A 24,087-nucleotide genomic window follows, 5' to 3' on the forward strand; every position below is an offset into this window, starting at 1 on the left:
ATAGTTAATATGGTACTTTAGAACAAGTGTTTAATAAATATTTGTGGAATAAATGGAAATGAATTTACACTGAAAAAGGAGATTGAGAGTTTTTCAAATTCTTGTAAAATTTGAGGCAATGTATTAAGAATATAACAGTTACCCTAAAATGGGGTCTTTTATTAAATATTTCATGGTAGTCTTACAGATACAAAGTAGATTTTACTATTTCCTAATTATATCAGTTAGGCAAGAAGAGACTAAATAAAAAGCCTTTCACAGTTACCCTAAAACTTTTGAGTTTTCTTTTGTTTGAAAGAGTCAAAGACATAGTTTTTAACAGTTCATATTTTAAGCTTAGCTTAAGCTTTCATCGGTTCTAGTTTTAAAAATTCATTCATCATGATTCACACTCAAACTAGTGCCATTTTATCTTTATTAGTTTAAAAAATTTATACATTTTCACTCCAAAGTCTGTTTTTTTCTCCCCAAAGCCTAAAACCCAGAGTTGTGACTGCCAGTGAAGAATTTTGAAAGTGACAAAGCCATTTCTTCTGACAGTTAGAAAAAGTGAATGCACTTTCTTCTCTCCATTGTCACCACTGTAGCTTCTAAATAAGCCAATCTACTCTTTTTGGTTGTCAGATAGTCTTTGTTTTTAAATTATTTTGGTGATAATGCCAAGGTCAGCAAAACTGTTCTTATTTAATGTTAGTATACTTCTTGTGCCTGATAACAAAAATTTTACAAAAGCATTAAATTTTTTGATCAACTGAAAAATGACAGTTAGCTCCTTCCACTACTGTAATAGGACTTTCTACAGGAATGAAAAGAAACTAACTTCTGCAGTTACAAAACAGCAAATATTGTGTTATATTTTTTTGCATCATACCATGTAATGATGATTTCTTAGAAAAATTACCCATTCTCAAGTCATAATATTAAAAGCATTACTTTATATGGCCAAGTAACTTATGCTCTTTTCTGTGAACCAAACTATTGATAGGTGAAATTCAGAATAAAAATACACAAAAAACCCATGTGTTAGAATACAGGAAATTAAGCTAAAGTCATATGATGTACTAAGTGAATAATTCACTTTCATTCTTCTATCTGATACACCCAAGATTTGCAAAGATTATGAAAGGCAAAAAGTTTATATAAATCTATATCAAACTATACTAATTTTGAAGTGTGAGATCAGTTTTCATTAGAAAGATTTGACTTTTGCTTACTCTTTATCAGGGCATTCATTAAACATAGGAAAGAAGTAAGAGGACAGAAAACTTGGTCACTTGGTTTAGCAGTTTTCTCAGACTGAAAAAATAACAATGAAACCTCCAGGGTTAAGAATTTCAAAGGAGGCTGCAAGACAGAGAAGATAGACCAAATCAGCTTACCACTTGAACCATTTTGAGATATCTGGCATATCTTGGATCCTTGGCTACAGTTAAGATATTTTCTGGTGTTACTTCACTTTCCTGTGGTCCAGAGTCTTGTAAACTGTTCTGCTGTAGAGAGCATGGTGTATAAATCTTTAGACAATTCACAAAAGGGGTCCATCATGTTACTTAAAAGGGATGTTTCTTTTTATTATTCTAAAGCAAACAATATCAGAAAAAATCATATTTCTAAATTTAAATACCAATAATTTAATTATAGGATATATGTTTCCAAATATTTACAAATACTTAAATATGATTGCAGAGGAAGTTACATGTAATGTCAACACTATATTGTTCCCATAAAAGTGCAAACATATTCAAGGCATTAAAAATTAAAATTCTGCTTTATTTGTCCCTTGAGTATGGATACAAAACATGAATTATTTATGGACCTATTATTTTAATAAAACTTTTAATAAAGCTAGTAAAGCTATTTGATTTGTCAATTGTTCAACTCCAGTGGACAGAAAATCGGTTTTCTAGGTATCTATACCATCTACACAATTATACTTCTCATTCATTGAATAATCTTGTTCTAAGTGGATATGGCTATTCTAACATCTCTAAAGGCAAGGCCTGGAGAATTTGTGGAAGAGAAGCTCATTTGTCAAACAAAATTATGTTTATATATATTTCAGCTACTGATGGAATTATTAATATTCTCCAAAGAGTGGTTAAGATTATAAATACTACTTATAATGAAGAATAATGGGGAATGGTCTTTTTGGATCAAAATGGTTTCATCATATAGACAGTTCTCAACTTTGCATGGTACCGTGTAAACAGTAACTCGTCCAAACTGGAATCCTATCTTCATTTAAGTGCAAAGCCAAGACTGTATATAATTCTTGATTTTTCTATTAACCTAAACATTTATAGTAAGTCTACTTAGTGACTTACTGTATGTTAGCATTAACATTCCTTAACTGAATGATATCAATTTTATGTCTGTTGAAGCATATCTCTGTTGAAGTGTAAATAAATAAATAAAAAAAATCTTTCGGTATTCCTAGTTATTAGAATATAAATTATATGTTAAGGTTTTTCGCCAGATAATTCAAATATAAATTAAATCTCTTTTAAATGCTGAAGCAAGTAAAATATCCCCAAATTCTTTAGGTTACTCCAGTTATACGACAGTGTCAAGTGTACAAAAGTGCATATGTGTGTGTGTGTGTGTGTGTGTAAATATGTATATACATATACACATCCATCTGCAAAATACATTAATTACAAAACGTCCAAAACATTTAATTAAACAAAAAATTTCAACAAGACCCATGTATGCTTTTAAAAAAATAAGGACAATAAACTCATACAATAGCACAATGCAGCAAATGGTAATTACATATAAGACCACTGGATTTTAAAACTCAGCCTTTAACTTTAGCCTAATAACCAAGAGCTCAACAAGGTTTAATTATATCAGGTCTTACACCTTTGCTATTTGTATGACCCATTAAATCTTCTATCATATCTCTCAACTGTCCTTCATTTTATTCTCAAATTAATCTCAATCTGTACAATTAGATGTTCTCCTGTGAGTAATGATAAGATCTGAACCATGAAATTAAAGGTGCAGAAAAATCAGTATGCAAACCTTGGGTCTTTGACTCATATACAGACTGGAGATTGCAATGAATGGATGATTTAAAAAAAAGTTCATGATTATCTTTTAATTGATAAGCAAGTTGACTGTAATGTCAATGGAAATTCTGTGTTAAGCAATACTTCAGTCCATTTCAAAATATTTTACATAAAATATACCAATTAGAAACAATGAAGAGAAATAAAAAGTTGATTTCAATATTAAGAACATGCTGAACAATTATATTAAGCCAATCAATACACAACTTTACCACATTTTTTAAATTCAGGAAGCCAACAGCACTTCATATATCCTCCAAATGAATTAATAACTATTTTTCAATAAAATTGCTAGAATATTAAGTAATTCTGAATTTTAGATAATTCAGTTGTGATTACTCATAATCAATTTTTTGAGACTTTAAACAGGCAAGACCAACACAACTGCACAAGTTTTAAATACATATTATATACAGGCGTGCACAGTAACACCTGGAAAAGTTAATACTGAAAGTCAGATACCATTTTATAAATTTACAGAAATATAATAATGGTTAGTATCCACCAAAGAATAACTACTAGGTAGAATGGAAACATGTAATAGTTTTTACATATGCCTTGTTTTAGAAAAAGGATGGTTCATCTTTAATTGATCAAACCTTGTAAAGTTAAATTCCTCTAAACATTTGAATTTATTTTTGTATATTATATATATTCCAGTGATCATCACAATGGAATTTGTTATATTAATTAAATGGATGTTAAATTTTCTAATACCTAATTGTTAAGTAAAATGAAGTGAAGTGAAAGTCACTCAGTTGTGTCCGACTCTTTGCGGCCCCATGGACCTCTCTAGGCCAGAATACTGGAGTGGGTAGCCTTTCCTGTCACCAGGAGATCCTCCCAACCCAGGAATCAAACCGGGGTCTCCTGCATTGCAGGTGGATTCTTTACAACCGAGCTATCAGGGAAGCCCTAACTGTTAAGTAAACGGTCATCTAATTCATCTGCCAAATATACAATATTTCTAAATATATGGCTCCTCCCACACAGAGCCTTAGACCACATGTGCTCAGTTGCTCAGTTGTGGCTGACTCTGTGATCCCATGGACTGTAGCCCGTCAGACTCCTCTGCCCATGAAATTTTCCATGCAAGAATACTGAAGTGGGTTATGTTTTATGAGTTCAACACAGGTGCTAGAGACAGTGCAGTGTAGCAGATAAGAGATAGGATTCTTGACACCAGATTGTTTGGGTAAAAATTCTAGCTCTTACATTTATTGTCTGACCTTCAACAAGTTAACCTCTGTGCACCTCATTTGACATATCTGTAAAGTATTAACAGAACTGATAAAAGTATTTACTTCATAGGGCTGTTGTGAGAATTAAATGAGTTAATTTATAAAAAGCACTTAACACACCACACATACAGTCAGAAACCTTTATATGGGAGGTATTATAATCACGGTCAACGTTATTATGATCTAAAAGATATCCCATAAAAAGTACCTCCAGGTACAAATGCAAAATTCCATATACATAGGAAGTCTGTTTATTTGGTATTACTTGTTAGGCCACCATTTTAGTGATTATTTTATTTTGGATTTTAATACCTCACTAAGATACACTAGTGATTATTCTTAAACAATGAAGAATTTTTATTTCTTGAAATAAAAAGTAATACACAATTTAAATTTATACAGAGCATAAATGAACATTAAAACATAAGAGCCAAACAGAGTGTGGGCCTTACAAGGATGTTGATTTGAACAAATCAACTCCCCAAACACACTTTTTTAGACAAGTGGTGTTTCTTAGATTAGGACCTCTCAAATTTCAAGAGCCTTCAAATCACATACGGATCTTGTTAAAATGAAAATTCTGACTCAGTGGGTCTGGGGTAGAACCTGAGATTCTGTATTTCTAACAAGTTCTCAGGTAGGTTGCTGGCCCATGGAGCAGAGTTTTGGTAACAAAGAGTTAGATATTATCAGGGAATTACTGCTCATTATACTGTATATGATAAAGGCACTGTGGTTATACAAGAAAATGTCAGAACTTTTCACAGATGCTCAGGGAATTATACATGGGTGAAAAGACATGATGCCTGGAATTCACTTCAGTGACAAAAAAAGACAGATGAAGCAATTGCAACAAAATCTTAACTGGTGAATCCAGGTAATGGGCACTTGGTTAGTCTTTGTACTATTCTATTTTTATTCATGTGTGAAAGTGTCATACTAAAACATTTAAAAGACACATTTCTTACAAGAACTAAGAAAAAAATTTCCAGAGTGAACTTGAAGAAAGTAGTTATATTCAAGACTATTCCTAGTCCTGTATAGGTCAATTTTCTTTTTTATAGGCAAGAAAAATATTAACTTCAGGAAACTGTTCAGAATAACAAAATGAAAAGCTAGTAACTTTTTTCAAACCTTATTTTTTATCTTAAAGTTTAAAATATTACTAGTCAAGTGCTACATTTTTATTTAACTTTATTTGAACCTACAGATTTGGTCTATCTGGTTCACCCAAGAAGAGGTGCTCATGCTTCCTGGAACTTAATTACATACCTGTGATTGCTCTGAAGTGGCTTCAGAATGTGTTCCATTTGTGATCCTAGTGACATTTACAGGAGATACTTCAAATGTGACATCATCTAGGCCCGGGATAGATGATAACTGAGAGGAGAAAATTAATGTTGGTATATGAGGATAATATTAGATCTTTAAAGACTAAGTTTCTAAGTATGTGTTGTGTTTTAAATAGTTTTCTTAAGTTTTAAAGCTATAGAAGTGGTTTTATAAAATCTCATCTTTGGTTGAAATTCTCCATGCCATAAACTACTTAAAAGTGAAAGGCATTGACAAATAAAATATTTCTGAAGAATTTCTCACTAATCTAATTTAGCTTGTCACCATTCTTTCTCAGGAATTATTATTTTTTTTTTAATAAGGAATCCTACTGTAAGGAATGAGAGCATGGGCTTTGGAGTCAGATTGCCAAGGTTTAAGTCACAACATACGTAACTCTATGCATATCTTCCTAGGCCTCAATTTTCTCACCTGTAAAGTGGGGGATGAGAAAACTTACAACCCAAACTTGTAAAAAGATTTTGATTAAATATATTTTGTTCCCCTTCAAAATGTGCTCTGTAGCACATTTTAAGTTTGAATAATCTGGGAAATGAGAAAACTCTTGCCACATGTTAACATATGATGCAGCTTATTCTTTTCTTCTTTCTTTAAGTAATATCACTGAATGTTACTACAATGTGTTATTTTCCATACACAAACAATGAGCATGATGTCAGTGGTTAGGCATTTTAGGTCGGATTTCCAAGATCCATGCACACATTCTTTTCTGATTTCATCCTGATATCAGTGACACACATCTGTCAAATGTTTGGCTAACTTTGAGGATTAATTTATGGTCATGGAAATAATTAAGGTTAACCTGTCCACATGGCAACTTAACTTGTGACTGTGGACTCTAACTCAAGAATTCCACAAACATTAAAATAATACACATATTCATAATAAAGAATAATGAAGAAGCAATGGCAATAAGATCTAAAGCAGCAATATTCATTGAAAACTGTTGACTGATGACAGTATTTAGCACAGTGGCCATGGCCCTAATAGTTTCAAGTGGGTATGGCTGCTAAGAAACTATTTTGAACATGTTCAAGGCCAAATATCCTAAATTACAAGCTAAGGAAATGTTCTGAGGGAAATACAGTAGCTGAAGACCACAGGAAGATGTAGAAAGCCTAAACCAGACATTCTGATCCCTATGCTAGAAGATATTAGTAATTTCACTTCCTTCAGTTCAGTTCAGTCACTCAGTCGTGTCCAACTCTTGGCAATCCCGTGGATTATAAATAGTCAATAAATATTTTTTCGTGTCAATTTTTTTTGATAAAAGAACAAAGTCACAAAAATATATTAGCATCTCCATTATTTATATATAAGAAAAAGCATACAAAACCTGCAAGCTTTCAAATTGAAACAACCTTCTATTTTTGCTTTTATATGACAGTTACCTTTTGTGATTTCTGACATCAGAACTGGTACTACTCACTGCTGCTGCTGCTGCTGCTAAGTCGCTTCAGTCGTGTCCGACTCTGTGTGACCCCGTAGACGGCAGCCCACCAGGCTTCCCCGTCCCTGGGATTCTCCAGGCAAGAACACTGGAGTGGGTTGCCATTTCCTTCTCCAATGCATGAAAGTGAAAAGTGAGAGTGAAGTCGCTTAGTCATGTCCGACTCTTAGCGACCCCATGGACTCAGCCCACCAGGCTCCTCTGTCCATGGGATTTTTTACAAATGGAAAATAGCTGAGATTTTCTCCAAATTTTGTTCTGGAGACATGTAAAGTTTTATAGAATTTTTCCTGTGTTATCAATGACTACTATTAAGATACTTGTGAGTTTTCCATTAAATGAAGCAAACTATATAACATTCAATTTGTTAACATGTTACTCATTATGTTTTTGATTAAATAAGGAAAGAAACCTCGACCCACATATATATTTAAACAGACTCAGTTAGTGGTTCATAATGAAGATTATTTCCTTTGCAATTATAATAAATTAAACAAATGAAAGCACTGCACCACGTCATGGACGCAGGAGCTAAACTGAATTCATTCCTAAATACAATTAAAGTTAAATGTGACTGAGAAAGTTGATATTTGTAGAGCAAGTTTATCCTATAAATTACTCAGAAATACAAACCTTTGCATCTAAAATATTGAGAGTTGTTTCAATCTGCTGGATACGAAGAGAAAGGTCTGCTAGTTTCTGAAAAAGAAAGATTAGAAATGAAAGGATAAAGTTAAAAACTATGGTTTAAATATTTGTGATTTTCTAATATACTACTCTCTTATTTACATGAGTAAGATTTGAAACTCAAGTATTCAATTATCTTCATTAGCATGTTTCATGGTTATTTTATAAAACTGTATTCATAGAGAAGAAGTTACATTTTCAGTCTTATGAAACTCATTATCAGAGCCATAATCAATCACTGGGACCAGAATGTAAACTCCTCTGAAGACAGAGTTTTTTATTCACTGTTATACCCCTTGTGACCAGAGCAGTACTTGACACTTAACAGGAGCCCAATAATTACTTGTTGCTGAATGAAGGAATTCTTCATAGAACACAGGATTAAAAACTAGCCCCAAACAGAAAGGAGCAGGGTCTGCCTTTGTATATCACTTAAACACAGAAATATATACAATTAGTCCCGAATTCAAACTTTCCAAGTTTGAAAAGTAAAAAAAGATGAAATTGGAAGATAAGTAGTTAATGTCGGGAATAATTAAAACAAAGAAAAAAAATAAGAATACTAAAAAAGCAAAAGGAATCAACCAACAATTAAAACCCAAGATAAACCAGAACCAAGAGCTTACCATGCTCTAGTTATTCTGTACCATTACATGAGCCAATTACATGTTGTGTGTTAGTTGCTCAGTCATGTCTGACTATTTGTGACCCCATGGACTGTAACCTGCTAGGCTCCTCTGTCCGTGGGATTCTCCAGGCAAGAATATTGGAGTGGGTTGCCATGTCCTTCTCCATTTTAAAGTATGCACTTGATATCATTTATAATCCCACACATTTTATTTTATGCATTGAAAAACATTAATTTCATTTCACTAGACTGCCAAAGGATCCATGGCAAAATTAAGAACCTCTGCTTTTCAAAGATTATTCAGCATAATAAATGTTTTTGAGTCTGTTCCTGTGTAATTACTGCTATAACACACATAAATATGTACTTTCTAAAATGTCACTGTCATTTGACAAAATACACCTGGTTTCATTCATGGGCTGCTAAAGCTCATTTCTATGATGTTTATGTCTTCTGCATTTTCCTTCTAAACTCCTAGACCACCAGAAAGCAGGTTTCTCAGTCTTGGCTCTATTGACTGAGCTCTATTGACTGGCTCCATTGTGGGTTGGATAATTCTTTGTTGTAAAGGTCTATCCTGTGCACTATAGGATAGTTAGCAGAATCTCTGACCTCTACCCACTAATTGCCACAAAAACTCCCCAACTGCAACAACGAAAAATGTCTCTAGACATTGCCAAATGTTCCTTGGTTGAGAACCACTACTCTGAAGTGTAGATGACTATGGATATAAGTAACATGATCAATAACAGTAATTGTCCCCACCTCTGAAAGTTTCAGCAGAGAGGAAACAGAAAGGTATGTCTACTTTCCCATCCATTTAACCATCCATCCTCTTTGTAAGGATTTAAAGCAAACCTGAAATATCTTGAGTTGGGACAACAGCGGAATTTCCAAGGTTCCTAGTTTTTCAGATAAAGTTGAAGAATTCTTGATGCACCACCCACCTATTTGCAAGGCAGTGCATTTTACTCAAGTGAAAAAAAAAAAAGGAAGAAGAACTATGGAGCTAAAAGTTGAACACGGGAAAAAAAAGTACTGTGGGACTTCAGGTTTGTAAAATATCCCATTTGCAGATCCGGTTCTTTAAAAGAGAAACAGTATTTTAAGTGAATGGATCTCCTGGTACATCATTTTGGGTTGAGTATGTCCTAGAAGCCAGAGAGGGAAGAAACTGATGGTTTTACTAAGCTTCATCTGACACTTAATCCAGCAGTTGTAAAAGTTTTAAAAGCAGTTGTAAAAGTTATAGCAGTAAATAGGGTTTTCAGCAAAACCTTATTTGGTTTAAGGTGAAGTCTGATGGTGGGCCTAAAAATTGGACATAGAAGATAAGCACTAAATTTTTTTTTAGGTCATGTGAAAATTCTCAGAGCTTTTGCTTGTATTTAAAGTTTGTTTTTTTTTTTTTTTAAAGAAATGTTTTAGAATATTTAGAAATGACTAAAATCCCAGTATTCTAGGCATGTTACAAGTCTGAGTCAAATATACCTGATTGCCCTGTTTGCTGAATACCTTTAACTTTAAAATTCACAATAAGGTTAAACTTCCACTCAGTCTTATCTATGCTATGCACAGAACTTGTGCTATTCTCCACGTACTTCCTATTTAAAATTTAGGTAAAAAGTTAAAACAAAAAAACCCCAACAGCTCCCCCCCTCACAAAAAAACCCAAACAAACCAAAACCCATCAGGTTTTCTTTTCCCTCCAGTTCACTTCAAGTTCAAAAAGTAACAGCTGAAGTTCAAATTTTTTTTTTTTTGGAGGGAAACAGAGTGGTTTTGGTCCTTGTTTAAGGCTTTAACTAAACAAAGACCACAGGTTTAATAGCTGCTATAAACAAATAACAACCCAGTTTGGAAATTGATCTTAACTTGGGAGAAAATGGCCCTTCATGTATGAATATGTATATTATATCCCTGGAGTTTATCATATATAAGACATTATATTAAATAGAAATGGCATGGTAAAGAAGAGAACACAAATCTAAAAACTAAATTTTGAAATAACTATAAAGAAGACAGTGTAATCTCTCACTTGAAAATGATATAAACACGCCTCTTATTCAGATCAGATGGTGCAACAGAACAGAAGATTGCAATCAGTTAACATTTCAGAATTGGAATCCCAGCTCTTACTTTCTAGCTATTTGAATGTAGGCAAATAGCTACTGCAGCTATAAATACTATGCCCTCAAGTATACGATGAGTGCATGAATAAGTAAATGATTTAAGCCTTTCTACATCTCAGTTTCTGTATTTCTAAAAAAGAGATAATTGGACCTTTCTTAAAGGTCTGGGCTGTGATAATTAAGTACATGTAAAGCACTTAGCACAATGCCTAGCACAGAATAAATATTACTGTCATCACACCAAGTAAAAAGTCTACAATTGACATAAATATCCAAGATGAATGCTACAAGCTGAATTCTAAATAATGAGTGACAGTCAATCTTAAATTACCATCCATTAAGGAGAAAAAGGCAATTAGCTACTTTTAAATTTCATCAATTTTTGTCAACAAAGTTTTTTCTGGGGTTCAAGGAAGTAGGAAATAGTGATATAGTCAAAACAGAGGAGGGTAGTTGAGAGGAACAGAAGGGAGGAAAGAATGAATCATGAGGCTTTGATAATGGATAAGCAATCAACAAGACATTTATTGTTATACTTTATCTGTATGTGTGCTCAGTTGTGTCCAATTCTTTGAGGCCCAACTCTCAGAGACCTGACTCTTTGAGACCCTGTGGACTGCAGCCCACCACGCTCCTCTGTCCGTGAGATATTTTGGGCAAGAATACTGGGGTGGGTTGCTATTTTCCTCCTCCAGGGGATCTTCCTCACCTAGGGATCAAACCTGCATCTCCTGTCTCCTGCACTGCTGGCAGATTCAGCTGAGCCATCAGGGATTCCCCACTGAAAGGGTATTTAATTTTAAGTGGTCACTGAACTTTTGTAAAGTAGAATTTGCAAGCTTATGGAGAAATACTGTTGTATCTGTGTGGGAATTTTCTCTAGCCTCTGAACTGAGCACAATGATTTTAATATATTAAAGTGTATATAAGTGTATCCTGTTCTTAACACAGAATAATGGCCCCAAGGACATCTATATTCCTATACTTTTTAGGCAGGAACCACCCCTCTATGAAAAGTCTCATTCAAGGACTGGATTGTGTAAGTAAGTGTTAGTCACTCAGTTGTGCCCGACTCTTTGCGACCCCATGGACTGCCGCCCACCAGGCTCCTGTGTCCATGAGATTTTCCAAGCAAGAATACTGGAGTGGGTTGCCATTTCCTTCTCCAGGGAATCTTCCCTGACCCAGGGATTGAACCCAGGTCTCCTGCACTGCAGGCAGATTCTTAACCAACTGAGCTACAGAAGTCTCATTCAAGGACTGGATCGTGGGGGATACTCAAATGATGAATAGTAATTTCAGCACTCAGGTAGTTCATGACCCCAAAGTGGAGCCCTAAGGTTTAACACGATCCTCAAGTAGTAAAGGAAACTGATCAAGAACCTTTTGGTTTTAGATGACTGTCCCACTTCCTTGTCCTCTTTTTCTCCTTTCTTCAAACCAATTTCAAGTCATGCTTCCCATCTTCCTTCCCACTCTCTTTTTTAGTTTTTTGTTAAGACAGGTGCCCCTGGATCTGGTGCCTAACCTGTCACTGGGTTGTGTGGGCACGCTCAGTTGTTTCCAGCCCTTTGCGATCCCATGAACTGTAGCCTGCCAGGCTCCTCTATCCACGGGACTTCCCAGGCAAGAATACTGGAGTGGGTTGCCATTTCCTAATCCAGGGGATCTTCCCTACCCAGGCATCAAGCCCATGTCTCCCGCACTGGCAGACAGACTCTTTTACCACTGTGCCACCTGGGTCATTGGGTTACTTGATCCTTAATTCACAACTCATTTGCAGAAAGTATTTTTACTTCTATCATGATATTTGATGCCCAAGTTATGTTTCTAGGCTACCTCCCAAATCATCTTTTTCATCAAGCAATGTAACATAATTTTAATAGAAACTGAAACAGTATATATTTAAAATGCAATCCTTAGGGAAAACATAACCAACTTCAAAATTTAAAAAGAAAAAATGTTTTTGTGAAATCTTGGAACTGCTTTTGTTGTTTAATCACAATAAACCTTACTGAACTATTTCACAAAACCTCCAGAAAGTTCATTCAGCAGAGATGGGCTGTAAGAACTGACTGTAATAGAATCAAAGAGGATTTAAGCTATGTCAACAGAATAACTGGGGGACAAGCGGTCATAGTACATGATTGCATACACCGTAATTCTTACTTTACTCATTTGTTACCTTCTAAAGTGCAAGGTGACACTGGGCCACTCATTAAACCAGTATCAAAGGACCTACCTCCTCACAAACTGTAGAAAATCGGTTGAGGAACTGCACAGTGTGCACCACAAACTGGTTTAGAAATGCCACCGTTCTTTTCTGTTGAATAGCTGGCACCTGTTTTACGTAAAAATAAACATGATCCGTACAGGACGAAACGTATACCACGCAATAACCTTGATATTAATAATAAGGAGGCGTTCTCCTGTGTGATACAATTACTGGAAGTACTGAGAATAGTCATTAATTTGTTTTCCTAAACTGTGGGGGTGGGGTGTCCAAAACGACAGAGGCTGCAAAGTTTGAGAACGGGTTCTGGATTCACAGATGCGAACTTTGGCAGGTAAAGGCAACCCACATAAACACACGAAAAACTGAAAGGGCCAAATATAAAAGAGGTCGGGTTAGAGGTCGGAAGGGGTAAGAGTTCTTACCCTTGAACATAAGAACTCGTGACTCGGCAAAGGAAGGAGGAGAGGCATACTACTCCCGCCCCACCTTAGAAGGCTCAGAAAGGACCCCTTTTTAAGGTGAACTGTGGAACCCTCCCTCCCAAGAGAGGGGGAAGACAAGCATAGACCAGGGCTGGGCAGAGAGGTGGGGTCTTTCTGGGAACCCAGCGTCCCTTCCCCATCCTCCTCCCAGGTTGCCGAAATCCAACTCCATCTTTACAAACCTTAGTCAGGTCTATGCCTGAGCCCATGAGAGGAAGCCCATCCTCATCCATCTCCTCAGCGGGCGGGGGACTAAGGGCTCACCCACAAACCCCTCCCAAGCCCGGCCCGCCCAACCCGGTAATAGCGTCCGAACGCCTCTCCTGGTCCACGCCTCCCGGTCCGGGGAAACGCCGGAAGGAAACGCCTCCTCCCGCCAATCACTCGGCGCCTTCCAGAGAGCCGGCCCATTCGCACAGCATTCTGGGAATGGTAGTTCCAGCTCCGGATTGTGACGTCAAGCAAGGCGGGGTCGGGTGGAGAAGGCTGTAATCCAGTAGTCTTAATTACCTACCTCCAGTCTGCCCCCACTCCAAAATTAAAAAGTAAACCGTGGGGTCTGTTTGAGTTTATCTCTGCTTAGTCTGGTGTGTTATATATGCAGCTAATTTATTCGTTAATTAAAAAAAAAAAATTAAGTGCCAGATACTCTGTTAGGCCTTGTGGTGAAAACAAAGATTGAATGCGGTTTAGCATATGTGTCTATATAGAGAACTATGCATTGGAGAAGGAAATGGCAACCCACTCCAGTGTTCTTGCCTGGAGAATCCCAGGGATGGGGGAGCCTGGTGGGCTGCCGTCTATGGAGTCGCACAGAGTCAGACACGACTGAAGCGAGTTAGCAGCAGCAGCAGCAGAGAACTATAGAAACGTTATCCTAAATTGGACGATTGACAAAAATGTTTTTTTCAAAGTGCTCTTTAAAAAAGAAAAGAAATATAATGCTATGAGATGTAATTTCTAGTTAACAGAAAAGTGGGAGTGTCTCTCCGTCTCCTAGGATCCTTGATCATTAGTGTTCATCAATCATCCATAGCTCCTGACAGCAGTGCCACTCACAACTTAACTGAATTTCCAGGGCTGTTAAAAACAATATCTAGAAGTTTTGGACAACTGCCAGAAATCCTCTGGAATATATAATCCTTCCTCTAGAGTTTCTCTCATTGGATTTCACTTATTGTACTAAATTCTGGAGACAAAGCAAGTAAATTGTAATGAATACTGATTTGAGGAGTCAGACATTTTAAATGCCACCTGCATATAGCCATTAAATTAAAGTATTTAAGAATCTTTTAATAGTTATCTTTGTTTCCATAGCAGATAACTAGAAAGTCACTTTTATCATGAATCAGTTCTTAGGTGGGGGAAATGAGACTGGGGTCCTATTTTTTTGTTTTTCTTTCTGCTCTGCTTCAGGATGAACAAACAATTAGAGGAGTATAGTATTGGTTCAGCATAGTGGGAAAATAAATTTAAATACCCGCTACCCTGCTCTCCCCTTCCCCCAGGAGTGATGCTGTGCTTAGATCACTCAGATGTGTCTGATTTGTTGTGACCCCATAGACTGTAGCCCACCAGGCTTCTCTGTCTGTGGGGATTCTCCAGGCAAGAATACTGGAGTGGATTGCCATGCCCTCCTCCAGGGGATCTTCCCAACCCAGGGGTCGAACCCAGGTCTTCTGCATTGCAGGCAGATTCTTGGGTAGCCAATGCCTTATCCAGGGTTTCCTTCTGACCCAGGAATCGAACCAGGGTCTCCTGCATTGCAGGCGGATTCAATCATCTATTGGGACTTGGTTAAGTAAAGGAATTCTAGCCTCTTTATTCATTCTAGGCTAGATATAACCTAACCTAGTTAAGAATCCATTGTTTCAGTTTCCTTCTTAAATTGTGCCTTTTAATTGTGCCTACAAAATTGGGTTCTAGGCTTTTGTAGGCAGTAGTCCCTAAAAAGTGGATTACCTCAGGAGAAGATATCTGGATATATTTACAGTTAGGGGGGCCCAATAAAACAGCATATAGCTTAATGATTAAGAAAGCTTGCTTAGTACGGGGGAGGTCCTTTTGCTATGTTGTACTCTGGGACTTTAACTTACGTAGTTGATGAGTGATGACTGGTTAATTACCATTGAAAGAAGGTTACTTATGGTTCCCAAGAGAAGGGGACCCGTGATGCCACACAGGTTGTAGGGGAAATACCAAATTTTGGTTGGGAGGCAGACAGAAGCAAAAGCCAGGGGAAAGTCTATGCCATATCCTTTATTGTGATTTCGGTTGAAAGGCAAGGCAGGACAGGAGAAACAGGTGAAGGCTGGATGGTGTGAATAATTCCAGTGGGTTTAGGGCACAAGAGTTGTCCCTTTCGTCTGTACCTTGACCTGGGTTAAATTATGGCAGGGGAAATATTGGCTTGGTGTAAAAGTTTAGATAAGGAGGTGGTTGGGAGTAATGGTCTCAGATTGGTTGGTTTGTGTATGAAAAACGTGCTTGCAAGTAAATTGTTTGATTAACTTTGGGAATTAGCTAGTCCTGGTAGATGCTTGTCTTTCCCAGGATCTTTAAGTCCACAAATGTCATAGCTTCAGGGATACAGAAATTTATATATATATATATATATATATGTATGTATGTATATATGTATATATATGTGTATATGTATATACATACATGTTATATATATTATATATAAAGTTATATAGTTACATATATTTATATATAATTATACATATAATTGGGGCTTCCCTGGTGGCTCAGAGTTTAAAGTGTCTGCCTCCAATGTGGGACTCCGGGGTTCGATCCCTGGGTCAGGAAGATCCCCTGGAGAAGGAAATGGTAACCCACTCCAGTATTCTTGCCTGGAGAATCCCATGGACAGAGGAGCCTGGCAGGCTACAGTCCACAGGGTCGCAAAGAGTAGGACACGACTGAGCAACTTCACTTTCACTTTCATACATTTAATTAATATAACTTTATGTGATGAATATGTGCTAAAAAGATAATTACAGAATCCAAGAAAACACAGAACACTCGCCTTTCAGGTAACAGTTTCAGAAAGGCACCTCACTTCTGGATCTAGAGCCTCATTCAGTTTCTCAAGAAGTGATCAGAGGGGAAGGAGTAGCTGCTGGCTATGGAAACTATGGGGAGACAGGGTCTAATCATCCCTTATCCAGACTCTCAATTAAACCTCCTGTTTTAACAATCCCTAAAACATTGCTTTGCCAACAAAGGTCCATCTAGTCAAGGCTATAGTTTTTCCAGTAGTCATGTATGGATGTGAGAGTTGGACTGTGAAGAAGGCTGAGTGCCGAAGAATTGATGCTTTTGAACTGTGGTGTTGGAGAAGACTCTTGAGAGGCCCTTGGACTGCAAGGAGATCCAACCAGTCCATTCTGAAGGAGATCAGCCCTGGGTGTTCTTTGGAAGGAATGATGCTGAAGCTGAAACTCCAGTACTTTGGCTACCTGATGCGAAGAGTTGACTCATTGGAAAAGACTCTGATGCTGGGAGGGATTGGGGGCAGGAGGAGAAGGGGACAACAGAGGATGAGATGGCTGGATGGCATCACCGACTCGATGATGTGAGTTTGAGTGAACTTCGGGGAGTTGGTGATGGACAGGAAGGCCTGGTGTGCTGCAATTCATGGGGTCACAAAGAGTCGGACACGACTGAGCAACTGAACTGAACTGAACTGAACTGAAAACATTGCACCCCACTTCTGAAGAACTGGTGCCCCACATCCAAGTGTCTTCTAAACTGTCACTTCTCTTTTAGTCCATAAAGCACCTTGCTTTCATCACTCATTTGATACCCAACACATTGTGACCATGTGGTATTGTTAACCTCTTTGTAACTTCCTAGAGGTCACAGGCCAGTTTCCATTTCTTTGTTATTGTTGTTCAGTTGCTCAGTCGTGTCTGACTCTTTGTGATCCCATGGACTGCAGCACGCCAGAATTCCCTGTCGTTAACAATCTCCTGGAGTTTGCTCAAACTCGTGTCCATTGAGTTAGTGATAGTCATCCAACCATTTCATCCTCTGTCATCACCTTCTCCTCCTGCCTTCAATCTTTCCCAGCATCAGGGTCTTTTCAAATGAGTCAGCTCTTCGCATCAGGTGGCCAAAGTATTGGAGCTTCAGCTTCAGCATCAGTCCTTCCAATGAATATTCAGGATTGTTTTCCTTTAGGATTGACTGGTTTGATCTTGCAGTCCAAGGAGTCCATTTCTTTATACCCTTATATCTGTTACAGAGCCATGCACATGATAGCAGAATCTGCTTATTTTTAAGTTAAGAATTTATTATTGAAAGTGAAATGTTTATTTATGGAAAACATAAAGAAAAAAAGCACAGGAAGGAAGAATGTAACCCACAATAACTCTTCTTAGAACTAACCATTACCATTTTGATAGAGCCAAGGTATTTTTATCTTGAATTCCTAAGTCAGATTTTTTTCTTTTCCCCATTGGTGGGGGTATTAATGAGGCAGGCTTCAGTCATTAGCTTTGTACACCTTCTATAGTACCCTGTCTTCTTCTCAGAATAAGCTTCTTTATTTATTAAAAAAAAAAAAGCAGCAAATGATGCCACTATCAGCTGCTTCTAATTAATTCTCCTCTGGCAGTTTCAGTAAATGACTCAGCACCTGGACTCCTTAAAGCAGTCAGGTTATTTTGAATCACAACCTCATAAAATCACTTAACACTACTCTGTAAGTTCAATGTCAACATTTCTTCATGTAGCCTTGTTCTAGAATTCAAAATGATCATGTTAGAACCTTTTCTATTACCCTTTAAAAAATGATTGGGCCAGAAGGTATGAGCCAGTTAGTCTAGCAAAGTGGTTCACAATATTTTCCAGCATGAGAAGCTGTTTTTAATAGAAAAATATATATTGAGGAACCTCAGATGATTGTGGCTCGATATTTAATATTTGTTGAATAAATACATATACATTGTTGAGGATTTAAAGTGAGAATATTAAATGGAAATCGGTTAACTATATTGGAAATCCATCTTAAAATCCCAAGTTTTCATTCAAAGATAGTATTTCAATTCCTTTTATTTTCTAGGCCAGGTCCTACTCATTTTCCTGTAATATATCCTGCTTCAGAAAATCTTGCCTTACATATTACATAGGCAGGGATAAAATATTCTAGCTTTCATCTGAACTCGAGCCAAACCTTGGGTCACAAAATAGTTATCAAGATGACAGGCACACCTTGATGTATCTGGGAACTTTTTAACCCTCTCAAGAATTCTGAATGAGATCTTCAAAAGCCAGACTCTTTGAACTGGAGGGAAGGCCTCATTGGCAGGCTCATTCCTTCTATTGTTAATGGATGTTTTGGGGGAGGAAGTGGGAAATGGCAGGACACTTTAGGTCAACGTCTGTTAGAATTATGTGGGCAGTTTGATTTGGGGGCCATCTGTGTTATCTTAGCACCCCAGGAGTTCACAGCTTCCAAGGAAGAAGAGGATTATGATAGTGGTAAGATGATTGACAAACTCTTCCAATATTTCATATTCTCCCAGTTATTTGCAATGAACAGGTTGGGAAGCAATGACCCAGGGTTTTGTAAAGATTATACATACATGCAAACACATCTTAGTTACTGTGGTAGGTGGGTAGAATGATAGGGAAAGGAATAGGTCAAAAACACTAACAGAATTTCAGAATTGCTCCATGGGTCCAAGTACATGGGTTCATGTACTTGGTGTGGGGAGGTCCAGGATGGGGTGAGACCGCTGAAGCAGCTAGCTGTATATATGATCAGGTTTTTTACTTTCCCAGGCAAATCTCATTAGAACTCTACAGATTTCAAGTGAAGGATGCTCCCACAAATGTTCTCTTTAGTACATCAATTTGGAGAGAACAGAGCAAAGTTAGCTGCTCACAACACAGCTGGAGGCACTTGTGTCCAACGTGCAGGAGGATCAGTCCTACAGAACTTTTACCAAAGTATCTAAAATGCCAGACAATTTACATCTTAATGGAATCCTCTCCCCCCACCCCCTTTTTTGGTAGGCTGGAAACCAAGCCAAGCTATTACACAATTATAATAAAACATGGGCTTCCCTGGTGGCTCACCTGGTAGAGAATCTGCCTGCAGTGTGGCAGACCTGGGTTCAATCCTTGGGTAGGGAGGATCCCCTGGAGAAGGGAACAGCTACCCACTTCAGTATACTGGCCTGGAGAATTCCATAGACTATTCCATGGGGTGACAAAGAGTCGGACACAACTGAGTGACTTTTACTTTCATAATAAAATGTGTCTGAGTTATTTTATCTGTTATATATAAACACTTTGTTGTTGTTTTTCAGTCTCTAAGTCATTTTGGCTCTTTGTCACCCCATGAACTGCAGCACTCCAGGATTCCCTGTCATTCAACATCTCCCAGAGTTTGTACAAACTCATGTCTATCAAGTTAGTGATGCCATCCAACCATCTCATCCTCTGTTTCTCCCTTCTCCTCCTGTCTTCAATCTTTCCCAGCATCAAGGTCTTTTCCAATGAGTTGGCTCTTAGCATCAGGTGGCCAAATTATTGGAGCTTCATTTGCAGCATCAGTCTTTCCAATGAATATTCAGGATTGATTTCCTTTAAGATGGACTGGTTTGATCTCGTTGCAGTCCGAGGGACTCTCAAGAGTCTTCTCCAATACCACAGTTCAACAGCATCAATTCTTCGGTACTCACCTTTCTTTACAGTCCAACTCTTGCATCTGTACATGACTACTGGAAAAACCATAGCTTTGACTAAATGGATCTTTGTTGGCAAAGTGATGTCTCTGCTTATTAATACACTGTTTAGGTTTGTCATAGCTTTTCTTCAAGGTGCAAGCATCTTTTAATTTTATGGCTGCACTCACAGTGATTTTTGAGCCCAAGAAAATTAAATCTGCTACTGTTTCCACTTTTCCCCTATCTATTTGCCTTTAAGTGATGGGACCAGATGCCATGTTTTTTAAATGTTGAGTTTTAAGGTACCCTTTTCACTCTCGTTTTTCACCCTCATCAAAAAGCTCTTTAGTTCCTTTTTGCTTTCTGCCATTAGAGTGGTATCATCTGCATATCTGAGGTTCTTGATATTTCTCCCAGCAATCTTGATTCCAGCTTGTGATTCATCCAGCGTGGCATTTCTCATGATGTAGTCTGTATATAAGTTAAATAAGCAGGGTGACAATTTACATCCTTGATGTACTCCTTTCCCAATTTTGAACTAGTCCGTTGTTTCATGTCTGGTTTTTAACTGTTGCTTCTTGACCTGCATATAGATTTCTCTGGAGACAGATAAGGTGGTCTGGTATTGTTGTTGTTCAGTTGCTCCGTCATGTCTGACTCTTTGTGACCCCATGGACTGCAGCACTCCAGGCTTCCTTGTCCTTCACCATCTCCCAGAGCTTGCTCAAACTCATGTCCATTGAGTCGGTGATGCCATCCAACCATCTTGTCCTCTGTCATCCCCTTCTCCTGCCCTCAATCTTTCCCAGCATCAGGGTCTTTTCAAATGAGTCAGCTCTTCGCATCAGGTGGCCAAATTGTTGGAGCTTCAGCTTTAGCATCAGTCCTTCCAATGAATGTTCAGGCTTGATTTCTTTTAGGATTGTCTTGTTTGACCTCGTTGCAGTCCAAGGGACTCTCAAGAGTCTTCTCCCACACTACAGTTCAAAAGCATTCATTCTTCAGAGCTCATACTTCTTTGTGGTCTCTCACATTTATACATGATTACTGGAAAAACCGTAGCTTTGACTTTGCGGACCTTTGCTGGCAAAGTAATGTCTCTGCTTTTTAATATGCTTTCTAGGTCTGTCATAGCTTTTCTTCCAAGGAGCAAGCGTCTTTTAATTTCATGGCTGCAGTCACCATCTGCAGTGATTTTGGAGCCCAAGAAAATAAAGTTTGTCATGGTTTCCATTGTTTCCCCATCTATTTGCCATGAAGTAATGGGACTGGCTGCCATGATCTTAGTTTTTTGAATGTTGAGGTTTAAGCCAGCTTTTTAAAGGGTTTGGTATTCTCATTTTTTAAAGAATATTCCACAGTTTGTTGTGATTCACACAGTCAAAGGCTTCAGCATAGTCAATGAAGCAGAAATAGATATTTTTCTGGAATTTCCTTGCTTTTTCTACAATCCACCGGATGTTGGCAAAATCCTGAAAGATAATGCTGTTTAAGTGCTGCACTGAATATGCCATCAAATTTGGAAAACTCATTAGTGACTACAGGACTGGAAAAGCTGTTTTCATTGCAATCCCAAAGAAAGTAATGCCAAAGGATGTTCAAACTACTGTACAATTGCACTCTTTTCACATGCTAGCAAGGTAGCCCTCAAAATCCTTCCACCTAGGCTTCAATGGTGTGTGAACCTAGTACCTCTAGATGTACAAGCCGGATTTAGAAAAGGCAGAGGAACCAGAGACCAAATTGCCAGCATCCATTTCAGAGAAAAAAAATAAACACCTAGTTTTCATTAGTTCTAGTGGAAGAAAGAACTAGCAATTAAACAAGAAACATTAAAGAAAAGATCTCTGAAAGTTATTTTAAAATAATTTCTATTGGTCTGGTTTAAACTTAAACGTCAACTAAGAAATTAATTTCTTACAGTTATAGTCTAAGTAAAAATGAACCAAAAATTTGTTTAGACAGTCTCTACCTTATCACTGTGGTCTAATTTACCACTAGTTGTCTCTGGCTTATTTGGAAGTTAGTTGTCTGGGTCTGATTTCCTTTATACAGTCTCAAAAACAGATTTCCTAAAACAGTATTAGAAAGTTCTTCTTCAGATGGTTGCAGAGATTAACCTTAATTTTGGCCAAAGTCTAATCTTGTCTGGATTTGGCTTACTGATAGGACAACAGCTGTGTTTATAAGAAAGATGAAAGTTTTGTGTTTAGCCACCATTAGAAGCAAAGGGATCAACAGCATTTACTGTCTTTTATTACAAAGGGAGGAAACACTCAGTTCAATACAGCACTAAAACTGCAGTTGATAGAAATGCTTGTTTCATAGATCTTTAAGTCTATCGGTTACTCAAACTGTTTGCAAAGGCTGAGAAACCTGGTGACCTCACTTTTACTTACCAGTGTTCATATGGATTTTATAAGCTTTGTGTGTGTTACAAGTCCCAAGGTAGTGTATTCTGTTACAAGTTGGTCAACAAGGCAAATAGCTATATAACAAAGACATAAGTGAAAACAGAAATAAGGTCATCCAGAGAAATTGTCAGGCAAATGTAACTGGATCCTCATAAGGTCAACAATTGTTTTTACTAATGTAGTTTAAAGAACAGCCGAGTAGGTCAGCAAGACAATTCAATGTTTCTGATTTCCTATGAAGTCTGTGTCAGTGCATGCAAAAGAAATTGGTTCTGTTGAGTCTGAGTAATGGATATGTCATCAAATGTGTGCTCGTTTTTCCTTTTGTGAAATGAGATCCTCAAAGCTGATATCCTAATTATTTTGTTGTGTTACTGTGCTTAGTGAACAAATGGTAGCTATAAATTAAAGCCACATTAATAATAACAAAACTTCTACCTATGTTTTAAATAGCACATTTCTTTAGATGTATAATTAGAAACAAATGTTAGCTTGTTTGAAATTCTTTTTAGATGCCTGTTAAACATAAATGTTTTTGAACCAGCAAGGTTGTTGTTCTCTCCTGTCCCTGCTGTTGAGCAAAACAATAGCTTGATAGAATATACTGGAACAGAATGCTGCTTCTGAGGGCCTGAGCAAGCTCTCATCAAGAATGTATGGAAATGGACTATCATAATGATCGTTTTTACTTAAAAATTTTTATTTGGGCCTAGAACCAAGGATATTACTGGTATGGTCTAAAGTTGGGTTAAACTGAGTTTAATTTTTTGAGGTACAAAAAATATGGGGAATAATTTGGAGCAAATTTCTCTCTTCAGAAATTAGTCTTGGGCACAATACTGTCTCATAACCTCCCAATCAGCATTTCTGGGATAATGTCAGATTTTGGACAATTACAGAAAACCAGACACAAATGTGGAAACCAGATTTCAATTTCTTCTCCACTGACATGAGATTTAAAACAGCAACAGGAACATTTCAAGGTCAGTGTCAATATGTAGTCACAAATTACCAAAGAAACAAATTGGAGAGCACGGGTGTACGATTTTGTGTTTTTGGCATGGGAGAGACATTGAAATACTCATAACATAAAAGCCAAATCATAAAAATAAAATGAGACTTATGATCCCATCATTTTGAAAGGGTAGGATTTAGTTCTGACATCTTGCAGATTTGTGATGTCCTGACTTTTGCTTCAACAGTCCTAAATAATACAAGTTTTAGAACATAAGCACAACCTTTTTTTCTTCTTTCTAAAATGTTTGTAAGAGAAGGAATCCTGAGGAAAACTTATTCAACAAAGAGAAACCTCTTAAGCATATTTATAAACAAATATGGAAAAACTAAAACTAGGGGACACATACACAATCAGGTCTTGTATTATTTATCAGGAATTAGAAGTGATGACCAATAGTTAATTCCCCATCAAACATTTCCTCCCATCTTAGTTTAATTTAAACACAGTTTACTAAGAACAAAGTTTACTAAGGAAAAAGAATATCTTTGTACCATTTAAAGTACTTGTTGGCCAACCCAATAATTGAACACAGTAAGTTTAACAAAGTAGAAGCTGGGAAATGGTCAAATAGCCTATATATGAGATCTAAACAAAGAGGTTAGAATTCTCAATGCTTCAGTCAGTTCAGTTCAGTTCCTCAGTCGTGTCAGACTCTGACCCCATGGATTGCAGCACACCAGGCTTCCCTGTCC

At 37.3% G+C, this 24,087-nt stretch overlaps 1 protein-coding gene across 5 annotated transcripts in view; it reads right to left on the reverse strand.

Moving 5' to 3' along the window:
• Positions 1 to 13,629, reverse strand: part of WASHC3 (WASH complex subunit 3) — a 58,666-nt gene extending 45,037 nt beyond the window's left edge. For 2 of the 5 annotated variants that reach the window (XM_086401033.1, XM_086401035.1), the window contains exons 1-5: positions 13,463 to 13,629; positions 12,805 to 12,903; positions 7,749 to 7,814; positions 5,585 to 5,692; positions 1,380 to 1,487 (exon numbers count right to left, since the gene is read on the reverse strand). In XM_086401033.1, coding sequence (XP_086257159.1) covers positions 1,380 to 1,487; positions 5,585 to 5,692; positions 7,749 to 7,814; positions 12,805 to 12,903; positions 13,463 to 13,513 — 432 coding nt within the window. In that variant the 5' untranslated portion in view covers positions 13,514 to 13,629. Of the gene's footprint in view, positions 1 to 1,379; positions 1,491 to 5,584; positions 5,693 to 7,748; positions 7,815 to 12,804; positions 12,904 to 13,462 lie in introns of all 5 variants that reach the window. The other 3 variants (XM_086401032.1, XM_086401034.1, XM_086401036.1) reach the window with 2 other exon arrangements.
• Positions 13,630 to 24,087: the final 10,458 nt, after the last annotated feature.

This window comes from Bos grunniens, chromosome 5 (genome assembly GCF_055505025.1).
Source record: "Bos grunniens cultivar Pamir isolate PY7600 chromosome 5, Bosgru_T2T1.0, whole genome shotgun sequence".
Taxonomy (NCBI): Eukaryota; Metazoa; Chordata; class Mammalia; order Artiodactyla; family Bovidae; genus Bos; species Bos grunniens.